General features: G+C 53.4%; 2 protein-coding genes across 2 annotated transcripts; both read left to right on the top strand.

Annotated features, from left to right (window-relative positions):
* The first annotated feature begins 1,174 nt into the window (after nt 1-1,174).
* NEIL2 (nei like DNA glycosylase 2) lies at nt 1,175-5,160 on the top strand. Its single transcript, XM_010299717.2, has 4 exons — nt 1,175-1,339; nt 2,394-2,725; nt 4,203-4,399; nt 4,844-5,160. Exons 1-4 carry the CDS (start codon nt 1,202-1,204, stop codon nt 5,158-5,160), a joined length of 984 nt encoding a protein of 327 aa, XP_010298019.1. The 5' UTR covers nt 1,175-1,201.
* A 2,006-nt stretch (nt 5,161-7,166) lies between these two features.
* On the top strand, nt 7,167-20,885 carry FDFT1 (farnesyl-diphosphate farnesyltransferase 1). The gene is made up of 8 exons (XM_075750392.1): nt 7,167-7,375; nt 8,369-8,466; nt 12,869-13,052; nt 15,462-15,590; nt 16,091-16,282; nt 17,334-17,510; nt 17,781-17,933; nt 19,151-20,885. The coding sequence occupies exons 1-8, from the start codon at nt 7,274-7,276 to the stop codon at nt 19,370-19,372; spliced, it is 1,257 nt and encodes a 418-aa protein (XP_075606507.1). The 5' UTR covers nt 7,167-7,273; the 3' UTR covers nt 19,373-20,885.
* Nucleotides 20,886-21,350: the final 465 nt, after the last annotated feature.

A 21,350-nucleotide genomic window follows, 5' to 3' on the forward strand; every position in this document is an offset into this window, starting at 1 on the left:
TCCCTGACATGTTTTCTTCTTGAGCTCTTCCGAAAGAGCTTTGGTTTGTGCTGTAGCACATGAAAGCTTTTACAGCCCTGCTGCCTTGCCCCCTCCTGTTGAGGTTATGTCCACACCTCGCTGCTGTTCTCAGCCCTGTGGGGGTAGCTGCTGGCTCACATGCCTTTTCTGGGCTAAAAGCTTCCGTGCACAAGGATGTCCCCTTGCTGTGGCAGCAGGTGGGTTAGAGGGCTGTGGCAGGAACACGTGGCACTGATGGCTTTGGTTTCACAGTTGCTCTGAGCTGATGCAAGTGTGGGCTGGTGTATCTGAGCTAGCAGAGAAGCTGAGATGCTAGCACGAGGTAGGGGGGGGCATGCACAAGACTGCTGTTGATCTTTCGCATCAAACTATCTCGGAGCTGTGCCGGGTAGCTCAGAGCCTTGTACCGACTTCTGTGGAGTTTGAAGCTGAGGCTCCGGTCAGTGCTGGTCTCTGGGATTGGTCTGCAGGGGGAATTGGCACTGTGGGATGAAAGCTAGGCTGTGCTTTCCATGTTTCTCTTTTGTACACCCAATCCTGGCAGAAGTCCTCAGAAGAACCGCAAGTGACATGTGGCTGGTATTTCATGCCAGAAATAACCCCTTAGGTACTGGTGTGGCTTCCTGGAGGGAGCTACAGGATGCTGTAGGATGCTGCTGCTTCATCTCCCCCTCATCCAGAAGCTTCTGATCCCAGATGCTGCTAGTAGAGGGTATGAATTCTAACTGCCCCTGTGCTGTTGCAGTCAGTGGGGCAAGCGGCTGGTAAAGCAAGGGGAGGGGATGAGCCAACTCCAGTGCTGATCAGGGAGTCTCAGTCTAATTAAAGGTCCTCTATGACTCCTGGAGAACCTGTGGTAGGAAAGGATTTCTGGAGATCCCCAGGCCAAATTCCTGCTTGTGGGGTGAAAACTACCATTAGAGCAGGTTGCTCAGGGCCTTACTTAATTGAATTATGAATATCCCCAAGGATGGAAATTCCTCCACCTCCCTGGGCCTGAAAAGAACTTGTTTATCTCCATGGACTTTGCCACAGGGGCTTGAGGAGGAAAAAGGGGATGAGGAGGTTGCGGTAAGCTCAGGCTCTGGTTGTTTTTGTGTATTTCCGAGGTGCAACTTTCCTTCAAGTATAGGGCACCAAGTGTGAGAAGGACCTGCTGTTCCCTTAACGACTGCTAGAGATGCCGGAGGGCCCATCGGTGAGGAAGTTCCAGCTGTTGACTTCCCCTTTTGTGGGACAAGTGGTGACCAAGGTGGGGGGAAGTAGCCGGAAGATCAATGTGAATGACCTGAATGCCTTGAGGCTCCAGGACTCCCAGGTGAGCTGTGCTAAAGATGAACTTATTGGCCCATGGCAAGTCTGAGGCAAACCACCATTGTCCTGCATCTGGGTCACAGAAGGTGCATAATCTGAGAGTGACACCAAGCTTGTGTTTGAGGTGAACTGTTGGCCTTGTTTATAGCCGCAAAATAGGTCAATGTGGCCAAAGAGGTGTGAATGCCCATTTCGAAGTACCGCTCTGTGTTGCAAAGTTCGGGATTGAGGTTACTGTGAGGAGAGGCTGTTGCAGTGATGTGGCTAGACAGAGATGCTCAGAATTATCTGTAATTTTGGTCAGTCATACTACTACACTGATGCTGTGCCTCCCAAGGAATGAGGAGTTGGTGTTGGCAAGGGCTGTTTGTAGAAGATGAGAGAGTTGATTTCTTCAATATGTGGCTATCTAAAGCGGCAGCCTTGTTTAGCTCAACTGTGACCTTGCACAGTTGCTTCCCTTATACCGGAGGACAGGGTTTTACCTGGCTGGATTGAAATGTCCATGCTATGGGCACTTGTAAGAGTCCTGCTGGGGGCTTTACTTGCCTGACCTGCTTCAGGTGATGATTTGGACCTGACTGACCAAATGCTAGTATAGCCTCACCTCTGATTATGTGGCAGTCTCAGCTGGGGACACAGATGTGAGCTGCTCAATAGTAATTTTTGGCTAGCCTGTGGCTTCAGAGCCACCCTTGAGGTAGGTCACCCTAGCCTGAGACACTTGAGGCCAGCTTGAAGTAGGTTGATGAATGAGGAGCAGTGATGACAGACTTCAAAACTATGAGTGTCTGTCCTGCTATGTCTCTTTGGCCTGACAGAAGCTTCTGGGAGGGCTTCATGCTAGAGTGGCATCTGGGCAGCTGGTCCTTCATGTAGACAGAGAAGGGATGCTGACAGGATCAGTGCAGGTCTGGGAATGGCTCAGATACTAATGAATCCTGTGTTCGGGGTGGGGTGATGTGCCTTCTCTCTAAAAGAGGTTGTAGAAAAGTCACTTAAACAGAAACAGCCAGAGGTTATGTGACTCCTCAGTACATCCTGCCTCTTTTTCTCAGGTTCATGGGAAGAACTTGTACCTGGCATTTGTGGCAGCTGGAGGTCCCTTAGCATCAGCTGCAGAAGACAGAGTGCTGCAAAGAGAGGCTGCTAGTGGGGCAAGCTCTCCTGCCCAGGGAGGGCAAGACGACGTTCATGCTCCACAGATGTGTCCCCAGGATGAGGAGCTGCAGGAACTTCAGCACTCAAGATCCGAACCTCTAGATGCAGTAGAAGGTCCGGGCAACTGGCTGCGCTTCCACTTTGGCTTGTTTGGCAGCATTCGGGCAAATGAGTTCTCAAGAGCAAACAAAGCTAATAAGAGAGGTGACTGGAGAGACCCTATACCCAGGTATCTGATGGTCCTCACAAACTCTGCTTTCTCGCCACCTCTCGTTCTGGAGAGGCACTCTTCTGTCTCACACTAAATCTGTGCGGGAGTGTTCTTAGTCTCGTGGTTTTGTAGTGGGTTTATTTTCCTCTGCTAATTCTTAAGATAAGTAGGCATGAGGGATGGCATGAGTGGGTGTGGGGTGTGTTCAACCAGGGAATCAATGGTAGACTGTTGTCTGGGTGTTCCTATGTTGTAGGTGTCTTGCAGGTCTCCCACCAGTATAAGTTGGTCATGGTTTTCCTTGGACATCCTTTATCTTAGCACTGCATGTTCTTCTCCACTTAGTAAGAAATTAGGTTTTCTGCCCTTTGCCTTCTCCCTTCTCCCAGCCACATCCTCTCTTATGCTTTTATTTTTCTCCTGTTTCTGTGTGGTTTATCTCCTTTGTTTTATGTGATCAGAGAATTAAATGATTGCACTTGTGGGATGCATGTTGCCTGCCAGCCTGGAGATCATAGTACCAGCTCGATTAAGATTTTTGAGAGAACTTTTAGCATGCTAGGCTGAATTGTGCCCTGAAAATGCCAGTTTCTCCCTATTAGGTGTTTTAGAAAACCCTCAACCCCACAGACTTGGATAAATAGCATACATCTAGGGCAGCTGGAATTACTGGCAGCAGTGCATTGAAAACACAGGCAACAGTCCGTGTCCTAAGTCCCACTGGAAGTGTACTGAACAAGGAGTAAATACTGAATATAGTGTGGACTCTGCTCTTGTGAGCTGTTTAACCTGGGTGGTTAATAATGCACAAGGTGGGTCTAGCATCTGCGTATGTGATGTTCTTGTTTGGGACACAATCCATGCCCCCTCATCCTGCAACCTTTAGAAGGATTACTTTATTTCTATACAGTCAGGTTCATGTGCTACTTTCAGCATAAGTTTCCCTGATTTGTGGACCCCACTGCCCCACCTGGCTTGCCCGCTGGGGAGAGCAAAGGTGCTGATACATCTCCCTGCCTGCTGCTGTCTATTGGCTAGGGACCACAGGGCAGCAGAAAGAACAATTGTCCACAAGTTGTGTGGGTTCACAACCAAATTTCTTAGCTGAAATCATTAAAGAGGCTGCCTTGCCTTAAGATGGTGGCCTGGTATGTTGGGGTGCCTGCTGTGACCCATGTGCAGTGATAAACTGCAGGGAAGGAATAGCTGGATGGGTACAGGCTTGGGGGACTGGTACTTCAGGATGTCTCCCTGGCTCTCATGAGAATAAGTAGGCATGTGTGAGAGCTGATGCCTTGCTGTGTGCTTCTGCCTAAGCTGAAGGCAGGTACAGGTTCTTTTCTCACCTTCCAGCAGTCTATCACTCTATTGCTATGCTGCTTGCTGTCTCTTTCTGCTCTTTCCTTTCTGTGTAAGCTTCTGCAGCTGGAGCAGAATGTAACTAATGGTTCGGGGATGTTTCTGGCGAGAGACTTAACTTCTCTGCTTCTCCCAGGCTGGTTCTGCACTTTGAGAGTGGAGGCTTCCTTGTTTTTTACAACTGCCGAATGCACTGGTGCTCATCTCCCAGGGCTGATCCAACTTCTGACATTCTGTCTGTGGAGTTCGACCGTGGCCGGGCACTGGATGCCCTCCGTGCACCCGATCCCATCTGCTACACCCTCTTAGACCAAAGATATTTTTCAGGGCTGGGTGAGTTCCAGGATGTAGTGGCAGAGCAAGAAATAGAGGAAGGTGGGTGGGATGTTTGCAGATTCAGAGCTGCATGACTGACCTTTTTAGTCCTCAGGCTTATGGTCGATCCAGCTGAGGGTGTGTGGTCATCTTGCTGAGGACAAGGCTTGCAGTCTGTAGCCGCAGGCTTCAGATGCTTGAGTGTACTGCATGAGCAGAGAGAACTGTCGTTGTGTGTGTGACTGTGGATTGGCTTGTACTTGTGGAAGAAAGGAGGGTCTTGAGAAGAGATTGTCTTCCAGACCAATCCCAGCTGTAAGTCTGCTCCTTGTATGCCACCTGTGATACAGGGAATGGCGCTGCTAGCTGCGATCAGAGGCAGAAGTCGCAGTGACTGGAGCCATAGGTCTGCATCATCTTGATAAATATCCTTATTGTTTCCTTATTTCTGACCCTTTCCAGGAAACATCATAAAGAATGAGATCTTGTACCTGGCCAAGATCCATCCCTTAACACAAGGCTCTCTCTTGGCTGTCTCGGATCTGGAGCGTCTGCTTGACTGTGCCGTTCAGTTCAGCTCTGACTGGCTGCACAGCAAGCTGCACGGCAAACGGCTGCATCCTCAGATCTACCAGAAGGAGCAGTGTCCCCTCGGGCATGCGGTGATGAAGGGAACTCTTGGACCCTCAGGTGGCTTTAAGAGACTTACATGGTGGTGTCCTCAGTGCCAGCCTGTGCTGCTGTCAGGGGATGGGGATCCTCCTGCAGGCACAGAGTGACCTGACTTTGTGCTCCCTCTTTTCCGGAGGGTGTCTTGGTGGTCTCTGAACCACGCTCTCACTTACCCTGAGAAGGGCTTCGTGGTTTCTTTGAGGCCACCGAGTCTGTTCCTTAGGGACAGTGAGTTGGCAGAGTGCTCAGCGGAGGTTACAGGAAGTCACAGTACTGCGTGCCTCGATGCAAAAATGAAAGTGGTTGTACATGTCTGTGTGTCACAGGCGTACAACAATGTAAATAGTTTGTAAGTAGCATCTTGCTCCCCCTGTTCAGGCTATGGTGAAATGGAAAGTGTAGGGTGTCGAGTGGGTGATTGCCGTGCTCTGAAGGGACCCTGTCCCTTGACTCTGTGGGTGCAATGGCTTATGCTGGAGTTAGGAGCATATCCCTCTGCCCAACAGCTCGATTAAGTCAGTATTAGACAATCCCGCCTCTGCTTGTAGCTGAATACCTGTGTGCTGGGCTGTGATTAGGCGTGGTTAAAAGTGAGTGGCTGTTCTGTCAGCTCTTATAGGAACAGCTGCCTCCTTTCGAGGGGTGAAAATACACCTCAGCAGTACTTGGTGGAGCTTGTCTCTGCCTGGCCTGGTGCCTGCCACAAAACTGAAACCTGTGGGGGCAAGCTGCCAATTGCAGATCTCCATGTAAAAAAAAAAAAAAAAAAATACTATTCTGCTTTAATACTTTATAGAGGTGGCCCCTAAGTGGGAGGGACTGTGAGGCTCAGTCAAGTCACTAGTTACAACTGCAATCACAAACCTTGACAGATCTGGGAGATGTATGAATGTTTGTGACAAGTTGCATAAAACTCATGATCTGCAAAGTAACTTGAAAGCAGAAAGGTTTGGAAATAGAGATTATGTGGTCCCTCCTTTGGGCTATCTCTCTGCAGCAGGCAGAGGCTGTTGCTGTCTTCTCTCTCTGGGTTTATTTTAACAATAATTGTTGAGACTTGAGTGAAAAATAAAAACTGGGGTTAGAACCGGTATTGTTCAGTTTAAATTCAGTGTGTTTCTTCTAGTAGTTTCTTGATTAAGAAGTGAGGGGTCCAGGGAAACTCCAGTGTTTGGTGCTGTCCTTCAGAGGATGGTACCAGCAGCTTTCCTCAGCTGTGCAAGGGCAGCTCGGCAGGAAACCTCTTTTCATGGGAACTTTGTGGGATGTAAAGGTAGGTTGCAAATCGGTTGGAACTGCTGGAGTAGGCTGCTTCCCAGACAAGACTTGCACAGCCTTTCCCCTGTGAACTGTGCCGCCCTTGTGTGGTTGCAGGTTATGGGATTGCTGCATAATCCAATTAATGGGGTTACCGTGCTGAAGAAGATGGTTGATGTCACTTCTGAGCGTGTCCTGCAGAGTGTGTTAGCAAAGGCCTGGAAATGAGGCATGGTATTTTCAGTGCACTTCTAAAATAAACAAAAAAAAAACACCTCAAAGAACCCCCCCACCACACCTGACCCTCGCACCTTGAGGGGGGTGATGGCAGCTGGGTATCTGTGGGGAGGGACGGCTGACCCAAATCCAGCGAGCTGGCAGGGTGAGGTCTGGGCTCCTGACTCGCAGCAGGCCGAAGGGTGACTCCAGAGGGGAGCTGCCGTACGGAGAAGGACAGAAGGTGACGGAAATAAAACCCCACCTCACGCGTGAAGCGGGGAAGGCCTGGCTGCACCCCGCGGGCTACCGGAGGGGGGGGGGGGCGGCTGTGGAGCGGGGCTGGTGGCCTCAGCGGGACGGGGGAGGGTGGTGTGCCGTGCCCAGGACCCCACGGGCCTGAGTGGGGGCGGTGCGTGGGCAGCCCGGTTCCTGCCGCCGCCTTCCCGCTCCACCGGCGCCCCGCGTGTGGCCACGATCGCCACGACCCAGTCAGCGCCGGCCGGCGGCCGTCACACCAGCCCCGCCGCCTTTCTATTGGCTGACGCTCCCCTGGTGCGAGAGCTCTTCGGCCAATGGACGCACCCGTCGGCCCACCGAGCGATGGGACGAGAGAGCTGATTGGCGGAGGGGCGGGGCAGAGGCGGCTCCGCCCGACTCCGGTTAAGCGCTGAGGGGGGGGTGGGTGGGGGGTGCCGGGCGACGGGAGCGCGAGGCGGCGGCGGCGGGGGTCTGATCGCGGCCCCCATGGAGCTGCTGAGGAAATGGCTGGGCCACCCCGAGGACATCTACAACCTGCTGCGGTTCAAGATGGGCGGCTACCGGGCCGTCATGCCGCGGATCGACCCGGTGAGCGGGACGGGGTGCGATGATGGGGGGGGGGGGGGATGATGCGCTTCGCTATTTCCGTCGATCGGGCGGTGCCCGGGGAGGGGGCGGGGGGATGCTGCCGCGGTGGTGTGGGGCCGGGAGGAGGAGGGGGCTGTCATCTCCCTGCGCGGCTGCGGTGTTGCCATGGGTGAGCGTTGCACCGGGCCCGGTGTCACCCACGGACAGCACCGGTTCGGCTTTGTGCTCCTTGCACGGCCTCGGTGCTTCCCGGGCGTTGCACCGGCTCCGAGCATCGCACCAACTCCTGGCCTTTCCGTGCGTTGCACTGGTCCAGTGCTTGGCGTGCATCGCGCCGGTTCCGGCCACTGCACGAAACCGGTGCCACCGGCTTGGTGCGTTCTGCGCGTTGCACCGGCTCCGAGCGGTGCACGGTCCTGATGCTTCGCCTGCATCGCGCTGCCGTAGGGTATTGCACGGCCCGGCTGCATTGCACCGGCTTCGTGTATCCCACGCATTGCACCCGGTGCGGCCTTTCCGTGCATTGCACGGCTCCGGACATCCCACGGGCCCGGTGCACGGCTTCAGGCTTTCCGTGCACGGCTTCAGGCTTTCCGTGCACGGCTTCAGGCTTTCCGTCCGCTGCTCGGGGCCGGTTCCTTGTGTGCATCGCACCGCCTCCGAGCCACGCACGGCCCCGGTGCTCGGACGGGGCGGGCGCCGAGCGGGTTAAGGGGGCGGGCCGGGGTGGGGGGGGGGCTGGGAAGGGCGGAGCGGGCCGCAGCCCCTCGCCGCCGCTGCCGCCGCGCCCCCATGGCGGCCAGCACCAAAGCCGTGTCCCTCTTCAAGCGGACGCTGGCCCTCTCCCCGCCGCGGGGTCCCCCCCGGGCCCTGGGTCGGTTGCGAGGCGGCGGGCGGAGGGTGCAGCAGCGTGGGGCCCCCTCAGCCCCCTCGGCCCCGCCGCCGGCCGCCCCCCGCCTCCAACCGCCCCCCTGCACCCCGCTCTGCCCGCAGGACTCGCTGGGACGCGGCCTCCGCACCTGCTACCGCTACCTCAACCAGACCAGCCGCAGCTTCGCCGCCGTCATCCAGGCCCTGGACGGAGAGCTGCGGTGAGCTGGGGGGGCCGGCGTCCCTGGACGGGGCGGCTGGGGGGTGGTGGGTCAATGTCCCCCCAACACCGGGGCTCCTCGGGAGGGGGGGGCTGAAATGTCCCCCCCGACACTGAGGCTCCTTGGGGGTGGGTGGCTGCAGTGTCCCCCCAACACCGGGGCTCCTGGGGAAGGGGTGAGTGCAGTGTCCCCCCCGTGCCAGGGCTCCTCAGGAGGGGGTGGTTGCGATGTGCCCCCAACACCAGGGCTCCCCGGGATGTGTTGGCTGTAATGTCTTCCTGTCCCTGGGTCTTCCCGGGAGGTGGAAGGTGCAGTGTCCCCCCCCCACCTCCCCCACCCCCCCCAAACTGGGGCTCCTCAGGAGGTGGTCCGTGCAGTGCCCCCATACGCCACGTTCGTTCAGCTGAGCTGCTGCGAAACGCTCCCTCTTCCACCGCGGTGCGGCAGATCGCCAGGTACTGGGCTGAGCTGGGAGACGCTCCGTGCAGCCCCACGCTGTGCAGTTGGACGTGGGGTTTTTCACGTCCGTTACGCGTCCCTCCCCCTGCCCCAGCTGGGTTCCTGGGCACTACAGCTTCTCAGCCAGCAGACGGTTAATCGCAGCGCCTGACCGTGTGCTGTTTGTGACACCCTGGGAATGTGTCCCGGCGGTGCCAAGGCTGGCGCTGGCCTTCGGGCTGGCTGCAGGGACGTGACCCGGCTGGTGGGAGGAGGTGAGCAAAAACCCGGGGCTGACCGAGGGTCTGGACCCCGCCACGAAGGTGCGTTGGGAAACAGCTGCCTCAAAAGCTCTTGCGATCGTGAGGGGGCTTGCTGCACGCTCATTTTTTTGCTGTACAAATTCTGCTGACCCGTGCAGGAAAGCTTCAGACGGTAATAGCAACAGAGGTTGCAAAGCTCAGCTGGCCTCGGGCCTCATAAATATATATATATGCTTTATATATTATATTCATACAGAAATAACTGATTTCAGCATGTAGATCTCTCTCCAGTTAATCCCAAGATGGGCTAATTGTCAAAATTAGAGGTTCCTACAAGTTGCACCAGACACGTGTAACGCTGCGGCTGCGACTCCACTGAGCAGTTGCAGGCGTCAGCCTGAACACCGGGTGATCTGTTGGGTTTCCAGGCCCTGGTTTGGCATTTTGGATGCTGCCCCGTAGCTGTCGTCCAGCATTTATGAAATGGTCGTCTGCAGCCTGTTTTAAAGGAAATGCAAAGAAATTCAGCGGCTTGGCTGGGGTTGCGTGGAAATGTACGAGTGGGGCCAAGAATTAAATTTCCGTGCTTGGTATATTAGCTAATGTAGAAATTAAGCCAAAAAGCTAATCAGTAAAGCACCCTGAAACCTGTTAACGGTGTCAGTATGCGGTGTGCTTGCCTTGATCTTCCTGCAGTTATCTTTCTCATCTGTCTTTTCTGTTCTTTAATCCTTGCATTGCAGCTTGCACGGATCAGGAAGGCTCTGTTCCCTCGGGACACAGAAACTTCTGCCTGGCATCCTAAAAATGCTATTGCCGGATCTGTGCAACCTACGACTGTACAGGGATTGCTGCTGAATTACAGCTGGCTCTGTCGTGGATCAGAAGAAACTCATTTTCAAAGCATAGTAGCTCTGCTGAAGAGTTTAGGGACAAAAGAGGGAAATGCAAAATAGGCAGAATATGGAAATAGGCAGGGCGGTAAGCTTACTGAAGGAATTAATTTTGCTGGATCGCGTCAAAGAAGTGCTTTCATTGCTGTTAACCCTGTTAAGGGGTTAAACTGAACCCCTGTGGTTACAGACTGCTTAATATTTGCCTCTCTGCTTGCTGGTTGAAGGAGCTGGCAGTGTAGGATTCAAGCGTCAAAACATCCACGTCACGCCGAGAAACACAGCTCTGCCCGGGGTCCGCTCCTGAGCGCAGCGTCCCCCGCCACAGCCCGGTCCCCTCCCCTGCCACAACATTATTTGCGACTTCTTTGGAGTGAAATCTCTTTGTTTGAAGGCTGGGGAAGCGTGAAGCTCTTGCTCCCTGGTTCGTGCCCCGGCTCCACGCGTCCCCCAAGGACTGTTGGACAACGAACTCCTGGATGAGTGCTTGGACCAGTGCTTCCCCAGGCCAGCGTAGTGGTAGCTGAGCTAAAATGTTTGGTGCCTTCTTGCTTATTTTTTTTGGCTCCATAAACCGTGTGCCTTGCTGTCCAGGGCTCTGTCCGACCCGTTGCTCCATGGTTAGGGCATTTTTTTTGCAAGGTGGGAGGCTCAAAACTGCAGCTTCGTCGGCAGCTGAGCCAACGTCGTAACTCCCGGTTGTGGAGAGGAGTAATGAGCCGACATCATGGACCTCTCCTGGTGACAGAGAGGAGGAGAGGGATGTTCTTGTCTTCCTCTGCTGCCAGGTCCGTGGTCCTGCCCATCTCCAGGACCCTTCAGGATCAATTCCTGTAGGTTAAGCTGCTTTGTGGAGAGGACCAGCCTAGGACAGGGCTGGAGCTTAAGCTCTGAGATGATACCGGGCTTGCTCTTTGGACGTGGGCATTTCCAGTTGTGCGAAGGGGAGGTAATGCCGCAGTGCCCTCTTCAGGCATGGTTTCTGGTGAAGACTGTGTGGCTTTGGTTGGCCCCTGTCATCCCTGTGGATCTCAGGTTGGAGCCCAGCTGGGACCATGGACCTGCAGGGAAATGGGGACCTGCAGGCAGACCACGCTCACTGTGTAGTTGTTTTTATGGTCTTCTGTTTCGTAGAATCCCAGACTGGTTTGGGTTGGAAGGGACCTCACAGCCCATCCAGTTCCAACCCCCTGCCATGGGTAGGGACACCCTCCACTAGCCCAGGTTGCCCAAAGCCCCATCCAACCTGGCCTTGAACACTGCCAGGGAGCCAGGGGCAGCCACAGCTTCTCTGGGCACCCTGTGCCAGGGCCTCAGCACCCTCCCAGGGAAAGAACCTCTTCTTTCATTTCCCCAAATTGCCATGGAGCTAAATTCAGTTTAAGATGGAAGCTAGGGATGCAGTTATGGTTTGGGCGCAGAAGTGGGGTTAATGAAGTGTTTTAACTAAGCTGGGCTCTGGAGTTACTGCTAGCTCTTCCCTTGGCACGGCGACAACGTGAGAGGTGCTTCTGGGATGGCACGTCAGGTTCTGCTCTGCCTTTCTTGGTTGCTGCTGAAAGGGGGTGGGAGTCCTGGGCGCTTACATCGTGTCGGATGAACCTTTGCAGCCCAGTTGAAATGGAAAAACTCAGTCGTGCAAAGGAACAGGAGGGCACGAGAGAGCTGCTCGTGAGCACTTGGATGTGTGGTTTGATGGAGATATTAATTACCAGTCAGTTAAGGGAAAAATGCCAAATTTAACAGTATTGGCTCTAAGAGCCAGTCAGTTTTCTCTGGCTGCTTAATCACCGCTTGTACGTTTCTCATCCCAGGAGAGCAACGCTTTCGCTTAGTAATTAGCATTTAAGCAGTCCGAGCTAGTTTCCATTTGTCAAACAATTAACAAACGCATAATCTCCTCGAAGTATCTCTGTGCTCATTTAGAGCTGGGGGATTATTTTATATAAATCCTAGAGTCAGATATGGTATTTCTTGCCATCGGGACTTCTTTTTTGTTTGTTTTTTTACTTCAGCTGCAGAAATATGGAGCCTGGGTGGGGAAGGCAGGGCTGGTGGGACCGGGAGGGGAAGCGGCTCTCCAGCAGCTTTCTGCTGGGGTGCTGGAACACATAGGCTGGCTCCGGTGTCTTGTGCACGGAGATATAAAATACGGGGTGGTTTTGGTTCTGTCTACCAGTCCTAATATTCCTGTTGCACAGTACAGGACCCCCTTATTCCCCTCCCAAACAGGATAAAAGGGTGCTGGGTGCAGAGAAGGGGAAGTGGTGGGAAAAGTACATCTGCTTTTTTTCCCCTTCCTTGTTTTGCATTTGTTGTTTCCAATAAGCTGACCTCAGGCTCTGTCCTCTGGGTCCTAGCAAGCGCTGGCCTTGCTTGCCCGGTTGGACCTGGCACGTCTCAGCCAAGATCATGCTGTAGTTCTCCGCACGAAGGGAAAGGTCCCTTCCAACCCAATGATTCTGTGATTTGATGGAAGAGGGATTGGATGTGGACATCCCTTGACCAAAGCCGATTCCCAAACTGTAGGAGACACTGGGATACAATGGTGGGGGCCGGGAAGGTTTTCAGATCACCGCTTTCTCTACTGCTCAGTGGCTGCAGTGCTGTATCACTTGGAACGGGAAAGCGAATTGTGCTGGAAGTGCTTGTGTCTTCCAAAGGCATCAACAACCTGGCAGCGCCGGTGCGTGTCGTGTTGAGCTGGAATTGCCTCTGCTGAAGGCTGTGTGGTTAATCGAAGATGTTTGTCCTGCCTAACAGCCGATCCCGAGTAAAGAATGATTGTTTTTTTCTCTCCCCCCACAGACATGCTGTCTGTATATTCTACCTAGTCCTCCGTGCCCTGGACACTATAGAGGATGACATGACCATCAGCTTAGATGTAAAGGTCCCGATGCTGCACGAGTTTCACTCCTATCTCTATCAACCGGAGTGGAAATACATGGAGAGCAAGGAGAAGGACCGGCAGGTGCTCGAGGACTTCCCAACGGTAAGGCATCCACCTCCTTGCTTCAGCTGCCTTGTGTCATCTTTGTGTGCACAGTTGCCTCTCCACGTTACACCTGAGCTCATTCAGTCCCTGGTGAGCACGTAGCTCTTCAGCAGAGCTACATCACCAGCATCTAAGGTGGGATGCAGGCTGGAGTGAGAAACACAAACATTGTGCAACTCTCTCTGTGAGCCAGAGATAACCTGGCTGTGGAGAAGCGCCAGCTCTAAAAAGTGGCTTTTTGCCTCTCTTGTTGGAAGAGCAAATGACCATCCGCTTGTGGAGAGCGATTTGGATTTGTTGCCCAACGCTGTGCGTTGCCTGGGTTGGGCGTCCTGTGACCCCTGACAGATAGGGAGAGGAGGAAAGCTTGGCTGGCATCTGGCTCATGGATGGACCGGCGTTTGCAGCAGTCCTGCAGGATCTGCTCTAGAGCTACAGCAGCCTGTCCACAGATCTTTGACATGTATATAAGATAGAAGGCACCCTCACTGTTAGTAACCATATTGCCCTAAGTCTTACTGCTCTAAAATAAAGAAGCCACAGAGAGTCTGCATCTCCACTAGCCGGCTAAGCAATCCTGGACCCCGTTTGCTGACCTGGAGGCCAGTTGGGAAAGTCTGTCCATGTCCAAGCTGTTAAACTCTCTCAGCATCCAGAACAGCGTGGTTGCATCCCAGACTGTCCTTGAGAAGTGGTTTCTGCCCCACGCTGCTTCCCAAGCTCCATCTGGGGATGGCTTGGGGTCAGAAGCCCTCCAGGGGCCATGCAGGTGATTGATTCCATGCTCGATCCTGAAGTTCCTGGTGCAGATGGAGCTGTAGGACCTTGACTCTGCTGTAGGCGCTCGGGATGGCACGACGCAGAGCTGAAACCACGATGCTTGTCCTGGGCTCCTGCCAGGTTTCATCCCCAGCAGGAGGCAGTGGGATGATGGAGCTTTGCCGCGCTGAGGTGCCGCGTCTCCCAGCACTGAAGGGAAGCCCATCTGGCCAGTTGTCCTAGAGGGGATCCATCGAGCTGACAGCAGAAGGAGATGCAAGGCTGAGCTCTGCTGGGTTGGGGATACAGACATCTGGTTTTGGTGAGGGCACATGGACCGGCCCTTGATTGGATGTTGCAGTTTTGCTGTTGCTCATGTTGATCGAGAATAGCTGGGTTTATTTTTTAGGTTTTTTTTTAAGCTCTGTTTAAGAAGTATAATGGTTATAGTGAGGAGCATTTCGTTTTCTGAGGAAGTCCTGTGTTGTTCAGCTTTGTACCATTTAAAATGCAGTGGGAATGGGATAATTGTTTGGAAAACTGAGGTGTATTGTAAATTTTGATGCTCAGCCTTGGGATAACAGTGGCTGTGCCCTGTATGGGAGGGGTGTGTGCTATAGGAGGTGGCTGTGTCAGCAGATTCTTGATGTATAGTGATAAAGTAGGTGTGCCAATGGCTGGGTACTTTAAAAAACACTTTTGAGAAGGTGTTTATGGCACTTTGTTGTTCTCTCTTGGTGTGTGAGTGTTACTCGGGCAATCTGAGTTCCCATTCACGTATGATTTTAATAATAGTTGTTAGGGGTGTACTCGCAGGTCGTGCTGTGTAGTGGACTGAAGCCCTTGAGACAGAAGCAGAGCAGGTAACGCGTATTTTCCAGACAGGCTCAGACACAGGGCCGGGACATGCCAGCAGCCGAGCATGGAGTCGGGAGGAGAGCCTGGATCTGCGGTGGTGTCTGAGCTGTCATCGTACACACCGCTGTCCTTCCCGGACACGCTCCCTGCGCTGGCTGTAGTTACCCACTGATGGAGGATAAACCTCAGCACAGTAAAAAGTGATGCTCCACAGTTTTGGGAAGGGGAGGATGCGCTTTTTAATTATTTTTTTTTTCAGTGTGAGAGCGATTGAGTCACTGAATCGTGTTATTGGACACGCAGAAGAAGGATTTCACACTGTATCCGTTGCTTGATGCCTTTCCAGTTGTGCTCTGCGGAGCCAGAGCTGGAGAGGGCTCAGAGCAGAGCACCAAAAACCTCCCCTGTCTTTTCCTGTGGTTGGCGTGATGGGGTGCTCTCACAAATTACAAAAAACCCCACCAACTCCGCGCACCAAGCGTAGCTAGTTTTGTCCTGCAGCTCCCAGATGATACCAGTCCAAGGCCACAGAGCTTTCCCAGAGATACTGCTGTGTCTGATCTACCGCCAGAGACCGTTCCGTTTAGACTGAGAACAGACTCAGCCTGTGCTTTAAGGGCCTTGAAACAACTCTGGTTGTGGGAGTTGTCCTAGATCTCCAGCCAGGGTGGGATAAGAGCCTGGTAAACAGTCTTTTTCTGATTTCGTAATAAAGGTTGAGCTCTGCTATTTTTTCCTGACTCTGTCTTTTTTTTTTTTTTTTTTTCTTCATGGTGGTTTGTGCTGCAGATCTCCATGGAGTTCAGGAACCTGTCAAAGGTCTACCAGGATGTGATTTCGGATATCTGCCACAAGATGGGTGTCGGTATGGCAGAGTTCTTGGAGAAGAAGGTGGACTCTCAGCATGAGTGGGATAAGGTAAGTCAGCCCAGACAGAGGAGTGGACTGAACGTGAGTTGGGTCCACCTTGTCTCTGGGGAAGGAGGAGACAGAGCATCCCTGCAGAAAGAGCGTTCAGCTGAATGAGGGAGGCCGTGTGGGCTTGGGAAGGCTTTGAGAGACTGACTCCTGGTCCTGCGGGTAACAGGAGGATGGCGTGGAGTGTTGGTGTTGCTCACCAGCACGTGTTTTGGGTGACCTATCACGTCAGCTGTTCCCCTCTGGGCAGTTGATTTGGCTGCTGGGGGCAGAGTGTCACCTTGGTGGGACATCCTTGGTGATGTGTTTGCTGGGCATGGGAAAGCTGAGACATCCCAGGGAGAGCTGCGAGAACTTGCAGAAAATGGACTGTCAATTCTGAGCATCATTTTTGTAAAACTGTGGCTCTTTGTAACTTCTCCTTTTATCTTGGGTTTTTTTGTTTTGTTTTGTTCTTTTTTTCTTTTTTTCCTGCCCCTTCCCTTCTCGGTGCCTCGCAGTATTGTCACTACGTTGCTGGGCTGGTGGGGATCGGCCTTTCACGTCTCTTCTCTGCATCAGAGCTAGAAGATCCTATTGTCGGGCAGGACACAGAGCTGGCGAACTCCATGGGCCTCTTCCTGCAGAAAACTAACATCATCCGTGACTACCTGGAGGACCAGCTGGAGGGAAGGGAGTTCTGGCCCAGAGAGGTGAGGGAAAACATCACCCTGGGGCGAGCATTTCTGCTGTGCCCCTTTGGGAAATGCATGAAGACCGAAGGTGCTGTTGTTGCTGCCCTGATACAGTGAGTTGCATCCTCTCATTAGAAGGGTTCCTGCTGGGATTTCCTTTGAAATCCCCAAAGCCAGGGGTTTTCCCCACCATTTGCTAGTGTCCCTTGACAGTATTCCATACTTCTGTCCCAGAACTGTAATGGATGCACCCAACCAGCCATGCTTCCCAGGACACCTGTCTTGGGAACGCACTACAGCGTGCGTAGCGGAACGTGCACAGCTAAAATTGTATCGTCTCTCACGTCCTTTTAAATCAAAGTTAACAGGAGAGACTTGATGGTCTGCTTTAATTTTACTAAGACCCAACAGTAAAGCTGTGCTGCCTAAGATCGCTACTGTTGGTTGTACATCTTGATGACAACAGTTTTTCTAATGTCGTCTGGCCGACAAGTTCCACTCTACCTACAGCTGTCTGGGTACAGATATGGGGGACGAGATGATGTCTCCGCACACTGCCAAGAACGTGTTGGGCAGCTTTTTCCCCCCTCTCTGTTATGTTGGCTCCAGGAATGAGGGAGGATAAGACTGGGTAAGATCTCGAGAGGGTACCTGGTCTGTTCCCAAAGGCAGGATCAGCTTTGCCTGTGTCTGACAGATGCTTGCCTGCTCTTCTTGAGGCCCTCCAAGAATTTTTCTCGCCCTTTTCCATGTGTCTCACCTGTCTCATAGAGCATTTCTTGATGTCAGCCTGATGTGTGATGCATCTTTTCCTTGCCCTACTGAGAGAAGATGTGGAGATGAGGTGCATCCTTCTCCTTTACGGTCCCTTTGTACATACGAAGGCCGCTGTCATGTCTCCACAGCCCGCCCACCCTTCTTTTCGTTAGCCTAGTAAACCCCAATCCTTCAAGGTTTTTGTGTGTCTCTGGTGGTTGTTGTTGCTCTCCCAGACCGCAGACTGTTAGTGATGTCTCTCTTACGGCATGAGTGCACTCTCCAACTTGTGAGTCCTTACCTTGATGTTTAGGTTTGGAGCAGATACGCAAAGAAGCTCTCGGATCTTGCCAAACCAGAGAACATTGATATGGCTGTCCAGTGTCTGAATGAGCTCATCACCAACGCCCTCCACCATGTCCCTGATGTCCTCACGTACTTATCCCGCCTGAAAAACCAAAGTGTCTTCAACTTCTGTGCTATCCCCCAGGTGAGTTACGTTTTCAAGTGATTTGTCGTCGTCTGCCGCCCAGCTGATGAGGAGTCGGAGGTGAAGGAGGTTTTGTATCAATGTCAGTATTAGCCTGTTTAATTCTCCATCTCTTCTACCTCTTCCTTCTTTCCTGGTACCTGCTGTTTCTGCTGCCAGTGAGATTGTGGCTCCGCTCCAGAGCGTCTTGCCATCGATTTCACTACGGCCAAGGTTACTCCCTTGGCATGCTTCTCGCAATGTGGTAAACTCCTTGGTGTTTCTCCTTAGGTGATGGCTATTGCCACATTGTCTGCCTGCTATAACAACAAGCAGGTGTTCAGGGGTGTAGTGAAGATCCGGAAGGGACAAGCCGTCACTCTTATGATGGATGCCACAAACATACAAGCTGTCAAAGCCATCATGTACCAGTATGTGGAAGAGGTAGGTTGAGCAACTTGCTTCAGGTAATTTCTGGCTGTTCCCATCCTCATTTCTGGTGTGGAATTGGGAAGACGCGTGAATCTGTTAATCCTTTCCTTATGTCTCTCCGTTCAGTGGTGGCAGGGCACGGTGACCCTGATGTGGTTTTGCCCTGGACCAAACCGGGTGCCCTTGAATGTATCCTTGGTCTGTGCCTGTGGTGAGAGGCAGAGACCAAGGTCCTCTTGTCCTTCTGGTGGAGAATGAGATGAGTCGGCTGTCACAGCACAGGGCTTCCCCTGGGCTGAGCAGGCACAGAAGACCGTTCCCACAGCACACTTCTGAGCTGGTTGCATCATCTCCCCACGGGCTGGTCCAGCGAGCAGTCTCGTTTTCTCCGTGTCTATAGTTGCAACTGGCAGCCTGATGTGGTGGTTATTTCCTTGTGCTCCTTGGCCAACAGTAAATAAGGTGGAGCAGCTCTTCAGGGGTGGTTAAAGCAGTGGGACTCCCAACTTCAGGGTACTGTGGAGGTTAAAAGTTCATGTGGAGGAACATCTGGTGGATAGATTAATGGGGGAAAAAAAAACAAAACAACCCCCAAAACCAAATCCAGTGAGGGCTGTTAAATAAAAAGACATTACTTCTGCACCAGGGAGACCCCAAACCATGGGTTATTAGAGCACCCTTTGCGGCTGGCCAACCCCATGACAAGGGACCTTAGTCCAGAGGAGGGTCTCTGCTTGTGCACGTCTCCCCAAGACTCATGCAGACAAGTTCCTTAAAGGGCATGGGGTTTGCAGATTGTGAAGAGAAAACCCCAAAGACCATGGGGTTATCTGATGAAGGTGGCCGTTGCCTGGCAGTCACAGTGGCTGCTGGTCACACTGGGGTTTGGGGTGGGCTGCAGCATGCCACAAGTGAGTGAGGATTGCTGGGCAAGAACTGCTGGTCCCAGCAACACCGCTTGCTGTTGAGGGATTGTGTCTGACGCTGTGTGGTCTATCTCCCGTCATGGGGTGCCCTCAAGAGGCTGCTTGGCTTAGTGCACTTCTTGAGGGAAGTGGGCCCTGGCCCCAGCCAGGCATCCCTTGCCGCTGGTCCTTGCTCAGTGGCAGTCCACCACTGAGGTTGCTCTTGAGGACACGGTGGCCCTTAAGGCTTCTTCGTCTACCTGGTGGTCTTGTTTGTCTCCTCAGCTTTGGGTGGAACCATAACTCCTCCTTCCTCCCCCCCAGATCTACCAGAAGATCCCAAGCACAGACCCATCATGCAACAAGACCCAGCAGATCATCGCCTCCATCCGTGCCATGAGCTTGCCCAGCGGCCCCGTGGTATCGCGGCACCACTACTCCCCCATCTACCTGTCCTGCGCCATGCTCCTGGCCGCCCTGAGCTGGCAGTACCTCAGCACCATCTCCAAGGCCACCGAGGAGTACGTCCAGGCGGGCGAGAACTGATGGGCGGTGGGCGGGCGGGGGGAAAGACAGTTGGCAGATGGGCAGCGCAGGCAGGAGGTCCTCGTCCCCTGCCGGTGGGGATGGCCCGGCAGCGGGGTGCCACGGGGCCTGGGACGGTGATGAGGACGGGACGTCGGTGAGCTGCAGCCCTGGGGCGATGGGGCGGTGTTGCCGGACTCCGCTCCTCACCGCCCTTGCCATCTGCTTGGATGGTTACAATTGCTAATTGGAGTCTTACTGTTTGGGGGTTGAATATTTTTTTTTCCCTTCTTTCTTGTTGGATGGTTTACCTGATTTTTTTTTTTTTTTTGATTAGGATGGTTTTAAATAGAAACTCCAGTTGCCTCTTTTCTTGCTTGAGATTTGAGACACCTTTCCAGCTCAGAGCTGAGCAAGATCTTCTAGGTTTTGCCTCCCTTTCTTAGGCAGGCTCTTCCCCATCGCCTCTGGTGCTTGCTCTGCACTGACAGGAGAGGAATATGCTTCCTTATCCAGGGAAAAAGCTCTGGCCACCTTCTGGCCTTCTGCCCAGGCTGGTTGACATCCTGCAGCCTGGAAACAGGCAGAGGCTATCTTCACATTTCTGTTGTTGTGCTGAAGGAGGCTACTAGGCTTCAAACAAGCCCTTTTCATGTTAAATACATAGGAGGGGGGAATGCTCTGTCTACTTTAATGTGCCCCCCCCGCTCCCAGCTGGAAATCATCTACTGCAGCTCCCTGGCCTCTAGCAGATGGCACCCTGCACTTGCAAAGCTTCGTAATTTAGCAGCTGGGGAGATGATGCAATGGAGGAGACAGGAGCTGGTTGCATGGCCCTGAGCTGGTACCCCCCTGCCTGACTCCACTGCGGGGTCTGGGCTCTGAACCCCTTCTTCAGCCCCCGGGGAGGGGTGGCTGCGGCAGAGCAGCACCATCGCAGCGGCGCCGGATGCCTCTGCGAGGCAGGGGAGCGAGGGTTTGTGCTGTGCCGTCCCTCATGGGATGATTTTTTGGGAGCTTTGGTCCATTGGCCACCCCGAAAGGCAGCAGTGATCCTGGCTGGGAAGGCTCAAGCCGCCGGGGGTGGGGTCAGGGCAGGTTTCCTTGGCCCACCTGGATGATGCTTTGGGTTAGACTGACATGCAAACTGGAAGAGGCTTCCACTGCTGTTTTGAAACGCATCAGACTGGACTTACTTCAAGAAGAAACAATGCTTTAAAGGCAAGTCCCATGTTCCTGGGGTGGATTTTTCTTTTCATGATCCCTATCACCCCTGAATGCTGCTTTGCCTTTGTGAAGGGGAGGACAGCCTGTGTCCTGCTGCAGGATGGAGCTCAGCCTCCCAGGTGCAGCTCAGGGGCCTTTCCAAGGCCCAGCCTGTGGGGCCAGACTGTTACTCAGAGGGAGGACCTCTGCTCCACCAGTACCAATGTAGATAGTTTTAAGCCGTTGTTTAAAAGAAACTTGCGGTAGCTCTCTTTGTGCGGCTTCCTGTCTTGTTAAAATTAAAGTTTTCTTTGGGAAAAAAAAAAAAGTGTGGGGGTGTTTTTTTTTTTTTTTTAAGCTGTCATTTCTTTTACCTTGGTGCTGTTTCCCCACAAGTTACAAGCCCTCAGCTCAGATGAAGCGCAGACACTTCCTTGCTGCCCCTCAGGACCCATCACCGTAAAGCCTTCTCTCCCGTACCAGGGTAAGAGACGGCTCAAGTCAGTAAATTAACTTCAGTGGCCCTTGCACTGCGGGCAGCGGGAGCGGTGGCACAGCCCTGGGCTGCAGGCACATCTCCAGTACCTTCCCTGGTACATCCTCCTCCCCCTGCACCTCTGTGCAAGAGCTGCCAGGGGCTGTTGGAGCACCTTCCCCACCATCGGAGCAGGGGATGCCCAGGAGCTCCTCAGGAGTCCACACGCCACCACCGGCCTGGGCAGAGGACAGGGCTGGCACCCACCACAGCGCAGGAAGACAGAAGGGTCTCGCCTGGCTGTCACCACGCAGAGAG

This window comes from Balearica regulorum, chromosome 3 (genome assembly GCF_011004875.1).
Source record: "Balearica regulorum gibbericeps isolate bBalReg1 chromosome 3, bBalReg1.pri, whole genome shotgun sequence".
NCBI lineage: Eukaryota > Metazoa > Chordata > Aves > Gruiformes > Gruidae > Balearica > Balearica regulorum.

Coding starts and splice junctions, on each gene's coding strand:
- FDFT1 (XM_075750392.1), top strand. CDS start 7,274: ATGGAGCTGCTGAGGAAATGGCTGGGCCACCCCGAGGACATCTACAAC. Junction 8,467..12,868: donor GCCCTGGACGGAGAGCTGCG/GTGAGCTGGGGG, acceptor CTCCCCCCACAG/ACATGCTGTCTGTATATTCT. Junction 17,511..17,780: donor ACTTCTGTGCTATCCCCCAG/GTGAGTTACGTT, acceptor GTTTCTCCTTAG/GTGATGGCTATTGCCACATT.
- NEIL2 (XM_010299717.2), top strand. CDS start 1,202: ATGCCGGAGGGCCCATCGGTGAGGAAGTTCCAGCTGTTGACTTCCCCT. Junction 2,726..4,202: donor TGGAGAGACCCTATACCCAG/GTATCTGATGGT, acceptor TGCTTCTCCCAG/GCTGGTTCTGCACTTTGAGA. Junction 4,400..4,843: donor AAGATATTTTTCAGGGCTGG/GTGAGTTCCAGG, acceptor GACCCTTTCCAG/GAAACATCATAAAGAATGAG.